Source organism: Pinus tabuliformis, chromosome Q (assembly GCF_031772625.1).
Source record: "Pinus tabuliformis cultivar Carrire ecotype Pingquan chromosome Q, CPIR1, whole genome shotgun sequence".
NCBI classification, from domain to species: Eukaryota; Viridiplantae; Streptophyta; class Pinopsida; order Pinales; family Pinaceae; genus Pinus; species Pinus tabuliformis.
This window is the reverse complement of record NC_142296.1, coordinates 1,174,533,010-1,174,541,623: the sequence shown is the minus strand read 5'-3', so window position 1 is coordinate 1,174,541,623 and position 8,614 is coordinate 1,174,533,010. Positions and strand designations below refer to the sequence as shown.

Here is an 8,614-nt window from a genome sequence, read left to right as displayed (position 1 = left end):
ACTAGTCATTATAACGGTAAGTTTTAATACTGCGAAAGTTTTCTTTTCTTCTTAAAAAAGAGATTGCAGCAAACACATAGAAACGCGAGATTTGAAAGTTCAAAGGAAAGAATATGCTGGAAATCCCATGTGGAAAGTTTTTCGAAGAGACATTGTAGAGCTGCATACAGTGCCCTGCATCTCCGCGTAGGATAAAATGTGTGTTGGAAGTAATATATTGGATTCTATTTTATAAAGCTTTTGAATTATTTTCTTAATTTTGATATATGTTTTATAAAGCTTTTAAATTATATTTTTAATTTCGGTACATGTTTAATGGGAAGGTATGATATGCAATTTGAAATGTTATTACTCTTTGTTTTACTAGCATTATGGTATTAGTTTAGCAATCAAGGTGTGTTTAGTTGTGTTTTGTAATTTTAATCAAAGTTTCAATGAAAATGTTGAATATTTCTATTTTCGTGTAAATTCAAAAATAATTTCATAATTTTTTGGAAATTTTATTTATAATTTAATTTTCAATTGAGTGGAGGGAGTTGTATTTTTGGTATTTTCTAGTGACTGAAAATTCATTTTAAAAAAATTGTGAGTGGTCATTCTGTTGGTGAGACAAAAAAACGAATTTTGTGAGTGGTCATTCTCACACTAACATTGTTATGCTACTGCTCTTCCCAATGATTTGCAATCTTTACATACGGGGCCTAAACAAATATCCAAGTAATATTATTATATTTCTTGTGTGGGTATGGAGGAAGCTTTGTAGGTCATTTATGTATGCGAGGGGGAAGGGGGCGTTGAATTATTTTCTTGTGCAGTGCTTTCACTCTAGGAAGGAAGTTTCCTCTACACAGTGAAAACTCGGCACAACCTTGCAAGGCAGCTTTCACTCTGGGAAGGAAGTTTCCTCTACACAGTGAAAACTCGGCACAACCTTGCAAGGCACAACCCTGCAATTTGCCCCTTCGCTTAATTAGTTAATTCCAATTTGTGAACTCTTTGAAACAAGGCATACCCAAGTTCAAATTCCCCTTGTAGTGAGCTCAGTTTACGTGAAACCCCAGGAGGTTTACTAGCACTATAAGGGGGAAATAAAAAACCTATAAAGATAAATTTTTAAAAATGTGGAAAAATATTTTTGAAAATAAATATATAATTATTTTTAAATTAAAAATGAAAATAGAATTCAAGATGAACTCACCTGAGTTGAGGGAGAAGCTTCCTCTCAGATAATCCTCTTCTCAGATATAGAGTTCTTATAAAATGCGCAAATTGGATTCCTAACACGAGGCATATGAGGGGTCACTTCAATCAATATATGCAAATTATTGATCTCTACTTGAAGATGAAGTTTATTGATCTCTACTGGCAGGTGAAGTTTTTATAGGGGTGCACTCTCTTGGACTGAGATGAAGTTTTTACTGGGGCGCACTCTCTTGGACTGAGATGGATTTTTTACTAGGGGGCACTCTCTTAGACTGAGATGGAGTTTTTACTGGGGGTCACTCTCTTGGACTGAGATGAAGTTTTTATTGGGGTGTTGTTATGAAACAAGCTCACAATAAGATAGAAAAGATAGATGAATGCCTTAGAAATGAGCCTCTTCGAGGGGGCAACCTCCTTTACATTACACAAACAAACAATTCTTGGATGATACAAATGACAAGACCTCCTTTCTATATATAGGAGTCTAAGGGGACATAATATCATCAGAGCTGGCATAATAATAATAATGTAAGGGAGCTAGATGGGCGGTCCTAGGGTTCGATGCCACGACCGCTGGCGGCACTCATCCATTGAAGCCCGCCTGCACCTACACCCGTAACCTGCGAACATTCCCTAGCTCCCCCAAGCGTTACCTGCTCCGGTTACTGTTTTGACCGTCTCTAGCTGTTGCGGTATCCCTCTACCTCTCAGGTTTACAGTTTTTCCCGGTTACTAACCTCCATAGTTTTCTGTAGTGTTGATGTCCTCTTCTGGCAACTATCATAACATTTCCCGACAGTCATGGATGACCTGGGTGACTTTCCGGACCCTTCGGAGGATGTGCCCATATGGACACCCACCAGGACCACTGTTGCCGGATTTTTCCCATTCATGTCTGACCTCACTGACGAGATAGAAGCCCTCCTTGCCCTCACATTTCGCTGGTCTCCCTCCCTGAAGAAGCGGCCTCCCCCCCGAGTTCATCTCACAACCTCTCTCGCCGCGCTCCCTGGCTCTTATTGCCCCTCCGCCTAAACCTGTCTACCCAACCCTCGGTGCTGATATTACTCAAAACCCTCTTTCGGCGGTGACTAGCCCTATTCCCCCTGATTTCCCCCAAGGCTCGACGGTTTTTGGCTCAGTCCCTACTGCTCCGCAGACCTCCTCGGCTCCCTCTCGGGGGCATTTCATAGGCATTGGACCTATTTCTGGCATATTTGCAACCATCCCGCAGGAGGTGTCTGAAAACCCTAGGGTTTCTCCATCACCGAGACCTTCACTTCCCTCCTCGACACAGGAAGCGTCAGCTGCTGGGGTTTCTGGGCCTTCGAGAAAGAAAAGGGGTCCAAAGCTACGAGCCTGTGTGGCGCCCCTCAACTTTGTAGAAGATATAAAATTATTGGATGCCATGGACATAACAGAGAAGGTCTTAGTCGGTCGGGTGCGTGGCAAACACTACAGTGTGGCAAAATTACAGCAATGGGTCTCGGAGGTTTGGGGCGAAAACCTAAAGGATATTCCAAAGGTACAAACCCTAGTCAAAGGATGGTTTGCTTTGCATTTCAGCTATTTGGAGCACACCAACTGGGTACTGTCCATGGTCTGGCACCTTGACCTGGCTCCCATTCTCCTCAGAAGATGGACTCCCCTTTTTGACCCGGAGTGGGAGAGGGTTGAAGCAGGTCCTATATGGGTACGTTTGCTCGGCTTACCCTTGCATTTCTGGATGGAAGATGTCTTCAAGCACATTGGAAATGCCCTCGGTATCTACCTCACATTTGACGATTCATACCAGACCTCGGGGAAATTAGCATATGCCAGGATTTTGGTTCATCTGGACCTTTCAGAGGGTTTGCTCGAGTTCATAGACATCCGTTGGAGGAACCACACCAGACGTCAATTGCTGGACTACGAGGGCATCCCATTTCGATGCTGAAGGTGCCATAAGGTTGGGCATCTCTATAAGGACTGCCCCCTGCTGAGCAAAAAGAAAAAACAGGCCTCGGCTCCGGATATCGCCTCCCATCCGCACACTCAATAGGACGCTCAGCCTAGGAGTCAGGCTCCCATGGCCACACAGGTCCCGGCTACATATGAGATCCCGGCCAGCCAGCAGAAGTGGCAGCGACTCCTCCACAGCCAAAGAAGCGAGGGCGGCCTCCCAACCGTGCACAGCCACCTCCACCGTCTCGACCTCAGTCGCCATCCGAGGGCCTGCCCTCGTCGGGTATGATTACTCCCACCATCCCTGTTTCCACTTGCAGCTCATCTCATTTTGATTGCATTTTATCTAGTTCTTTCTCCGAACTTCATGTAAAGAACCCTTCATATGATCATCTGGGTCAGGGTTTGGGTACAGACCCCCCTATCACTGCTTCTCTCACCTGCCCGATTTCATCCGCCCCCATTTTCTCCCCTGCACCCTCCTCGAATCCTCCCTCTCATCTCCCATCCACTACTCCTTCCCTCCTGGTCCCCCCTCCTGGGAGATACTTGACTCGCTCGAAAACTAAGAGACAAGCCCAGGATCATATTGGGCTTGAGATACTCCACTCTTCCCCCCCCCCCCCAAACTCCACAGGGGTCGACCCTCCTACCTTTCTAAAGCCCAAGGCACAACTGAAGATGAGATTGCTTTGGGGGTACAATCTACCATCCCAGGGATGCTTAGAGCCAGAGAATCCCAGCCTGCCCCCCCTCCATGAAGATTTTCTCCTTCAATTGTAGAGGGCTGGCTAGGCCGGATAAAAAACTAGCTCTTCGTCGTCTGTTAAAAATTGTTCCGCTTGATATTATCTTTCTGCAAGAAACCCTAGGACCTATTTTAGACATTTCACAGTCCCTCCAAAACATGCTTCCTGGTTGGATCTTTATTGGACTTGATGCGCATGGGAGGTCGGGAGGTCTAGCTTTGGGCTATAACTCCCATACCATAAAAATGCTTAATTGTTGGGGTGGGCTGGGACATCTTGGAGCAGACATCAGATCTGCAGACCTGGGGATGAATTTTCGGATATTAAATGTCTATGGCCCGTGCCAGAACAGACCAACATTTTGGCAAAACCTCCTAAGTTCTGATTCATTTTTGACTAACCACCTGATCCTGGGTGGAGATCTTAATTTTTCCATCGGACATTCTGAATCCTGGGGACACAGGGCACAGTGAGACTCCCTTTTGGATTACTTTTTATCTGAACTGGACGCTCACCATCTGATTGATATCCCCTCTGCAAAACCCCAAGCGACTTGGAGGAACAACAGGACTGGGGAAGACAGTCTGGCCCGCAGACTTGACCGCTTCCTTGTCAAAGAAAAGGTGTTGGACTTGGGTCTACAAATCAGACACTGGGTAGGTTCTGGTGGGATCTCTGATCACCTACCCATTTACCTAGAAATTGAAGGGGGGCGAGCAAAACCTAAAGGACCCTTTAAGTTCTGCTCTGTCTGGCTCAAGGATGACTCATATAAAAAATTGGTCTCTGATTTCTGGAATGCAAACCCCCCTGGGAGAAGAGAAGACAGTACTAGAAGATTTATACAAAATCTTACAAACCTTAAGAGGATGTCCAAACTTTGGGCACATAACAAAAGAATACAGGAGGAACAAACTCTTTGTAGGATTGAATCTGAAATTGTTGCTTTTGAAAATAATCTTGGAGGAATATACACCTCAAAAGATCATAAGGAAATGATGGTTTCTCATTATGCTGAAAGGGCAAAAATACTTAAGGATAAGGAAGAAACCTGGTGCCTGAGAAGCAGAGCCATCTGGATGCTTGAAGGGGATGAAAACACTAAATTCTATCACAAATTTGCCAATGGAAGAAAGGTGATCAACACCATATGGCAACTACAGAATGAACAGGGGCAGATGATAAATACTTTCCCGCAACTTACTGAAATTGCCTCCTCTCACTTCAAAAGTACATACTGAGCCCCCAGGGAGACAAACCTAGCAGAAATTATCAGGGTTGCACAACTCTTTCCCAGATTTGTGGACCCTGTGGAAGGAGATGAATTAATAAAGGCAGTCTCTCTAGAGGAATTGGAACACACCTTAAAGTGGTTCAAAAAGGATAAGAGTCCGGGCCCGATGGCTAGTCGATTGAATTCTACTTGGCCTTCTTCGACATCATTGGGGAAGACCTACTCAGAATTGTCGAGGACTCGAGGAACAAAGGATTTCTTGAAACCTCTATCACCTCTACCTTCCTTGCTCTCATACCGAAGAAAGACAACCCAGACTCATTTGAGGACTTTCATCCCATATCTCTCTGCAACTGCATATATAAGATCATAGCTAAGATCATTGCAAACAGGATGAAACCTATTCTTTCTAATCATATCTCTCCGGAGCAATTCGCTTTCCTATAGGATAGACAGATCCATGAAGCTGTAGGCACCGCTCAGGAAGTAATTCATACTTTACACTCAAGGTGAGGCAAAGGTATGATTATGAAGGTCGATTTATCAAAAGCATTCGATAGAGTAAATTGGCTTTATATTAGAATGTTGTTAACTCATTTAGGTTTCCCTTACTTATTCATCAAATGGATCATGAGTTGCATTACTAATATCCCTTTCAGTGTTCTAGTGAATGGAAGTGCATCTCCTTTTTTTACCTCTGAAAGGGGGCTGAGACAGGGATGTCCCCTCTCACCTTTGCTCTTCTTGCTCGTTATGGAAGGTCTCAACAATCTCATCAAAGAAGAGCATCAAAGGGGCAGACTAAAGGGTATAAAGATAACAGAAGGTTGCATCCTGGCTCACCTTCTCTTTGTAGATGACATCCTGGTTTTTATCAATGGCAGTATTGGGGACATTAGTATCATCAAGGAAAATTTCACCCTCTTCCAAGTGGCAACAGGTATGATCATAAATGACAGCAAGTCCACATTAACAGCAGCTGAATGTACTCCGCACGAGATATATTTTGCACTTCAGCGTTTCCACTTCACTCAGCTGCAATTAGCTGATGGTTTAAAATATCTGGGGTACAAGTTGAAGCCACTGGGATACAAAATTGCTGACTGGACTTGGCTCATCTCCAAGATGGAGAAAAGACTTAATACATGGTACCTCAAATATCTTTCGTGGGCTGGAAGACTCACTCTAATCAAAAGTGTCCTGGAGGCCACCCTAGTTTATTGGATGTCCTTGGCTTGGATACCCAGAGGCATTCTCAATAGAATACAAGCCCTCTGCTGTAGGTTTCTTTGGCAAGGGAACAAACAAGGTAGGATATTTGCTTGGGTCAGGTGGGAGGCCCTGAACCTACCAAAAAAATGGGGAGGTTGGGGCCTAAAAAAGTTAGAAGATTTCTCATTAGCACTTGCCGCAAAACTTGGTTGGAAATTAGTATCAACAGACAACCTATGGACGAGGGTCACATATGCCAAATATATCGCTCCAATGCACATCATGGACTGGATTAGAAGAACCCATCTAAGTACCTCAGGCATCTCAATTATCTGGAAGGTTGTTCTAAAGGCTTTGAACCTGATCAAGGAGGGTATCACCTGGAGAATTCGATCTGGGCACACTGTTCGCATTGGCCTTGATCCATGGGTGGGATGTGGGGACATGCACCGCCTACCCAGGGATCTCACACAGTATCTCCAGCAACAGAACATCACTTATATATCACAAATTGCAGACCTGGAGAATTCCACCTTCCTTCAACAAGCCTGGAAATCTGCACAACAGTTAAACATTCCTCCTAATTGGACACAACACTGGGAGGAATACACTCAAGCCCTCACTGAAGCCCACATCCGTATACTTGATGGTGATGATGAGATTATATGGGCACTTTCAAAAAATGGCAGGTACACACCAAAAGATGGATATTTGACATTGTCGGCGCCAAGGAAGCCTCTGCTACTTGCTGACTGGTGGAGACATCTTTGGAAACTCAAGGCTCCCCCCAGATCTAGACTCTTAATGTGGACCATCCTCCGGAACAAAATCCCTACTGGCGAAAACCTCCTCAAGCGAGCACATTATGGTCCCCATTGGTGCAGCTTCTGCAAGCAGGCAAATGAGTCCACTTCTCACCTATTTTTAGAATGTACAGCAATATGTAACCTGTGGAAACTTATCCTACAGCCCATTACACCCTCTGCAATCTGGGCTGGAAATTCTATACTTGCAGCTTGGCAAACCTAGTATTACACTTCCTCATCTCAAAAGCTTCGGAACCTACCCCTTCTGATCTGCTGGACAATATGGATTGCTAGGAACCGCATCATTTTTAAAGACTTAGTGCCAAACTGGGCTGTACTGGCAACTAAATTCATGGCTGATTTCTCCCTCATTCCGGATGATCCTCCCCCCAGTAATCGGCGCAATCCCTCTCCTCTACAAATAAACTTCAACAAACCTTGGGCTTTTTTTTATGGTGCAGCTCAAGAGCAAGGCTATGGAGGGGGGGCTATACTTCACTTATCCCATCATCATTCTTACAGCATGCTCATAGGACTCCACAGATGCACAAACAACTCAGCTGAGCTCCTTGCCGCAAAACATCTCATACAATTCGCCTTGGAGAAAAACTGCACAGATTTACAACTTTTTGGGGACTCTAAAATTATTTGTGATTGGCTGAACAGGAAAACTAGATGTTCTACATATGCATTAATGCACATCTTGGAAGAGACATTGAGATTGATCTCATATTTTGACACATTTACTTGCTCACATATTTACAAGGAGCAGAACGGAGCTGCCGACAACCCATCCAAAGAGGCTGCGATCGGGGAGTTGGGCTTCTGGGTGATTAGAGAAGAGAATGGGGATGCTTTCTATCAATATTATCATCGGCCTTTTATGGAACTACATGTTTAATTCATGATATTTTTCTAGTTATGTTTTTGAACATGCTCAAGCCTTTTTTGATTGTATATATTGTCTTTGAACATGATAACAGTTTGTTTATCATATGACTCATAGTTTTGTTTTCTATTTATTTTTGCCCCCTACGTGTATCAAAGGCAACAATATTGTTTATACATGGTTTATAATCATGCACTGCATATGCACCAGCATCTACAGAATGTAATTTCCTCTTTTTAATGAAATTACGATTTTTTCTTATGGGAAAAAAAAAACAATAGTGGGCTTCTATGGGGCACAATAATAACAATATGGGGACTACATGGGCACAACAATATAATAAGGGGGTTGTACTAATAACAATAAGGGGTTAAACTAACAGTATAGGGACCTAACATGCCCCTCTCCTTCAAAAAGTGTTGCCCTCAATGCTTTAGTAGTTCTTGATGCTTCTGTATAAAATTCTCGTCCTCCCATGTGGAATCTTCAGCGGGTAAGTTCTTCCACTTGATGAGATACTCTAAAATTGATATATTTCGTAGCTGTCGGTTTCTCGGTTTTGTGACTGCTTCACGTT

General features: G+C 43.6%; 1 protein-coding gene across 1 annotated transcript; it reads left to right on the top strand.

Moving 5' to 3' along the window:
* The first annotated feature begins 5,883 nt into the window (after positions 1–5,883).
* On the top strand, positions 5,884–8,049 carry LOC149223875 (uncharacterized). The gene is made up of 2 exons (XM_089388027.1): positions 5,884–7,031; positions 7,815–8,049. The coding sequence occupies exons 1-2, from the start codon at positions 5,884–5,886 to the stop codon at positions 8,047–8,049; spliced, it is 1,383 nt and encodes a 460-aa protein (XP_089244153.1).
* The last annotated feature ends 565 nt before the right edge of the window (positions 8,050–8,614 follow it).

Bases quoted from the DNA above. Each gene is read 5' to 3' on its own strand.
- LOC149223875 (XM_089388027.1), top strand. From the start codon at position 5,884: ATGGAAGGTCTCAACAATCTCATCAAAGAAGAGCATCAAAGGGGCAGA. The intron at 7,032-7,814 runs GTACACACCAAA...TTGGCTGAACAG, and splicing joins GCACTTTCAAAAAATGGCAG to GAAAACTAGATGTTCTACAT.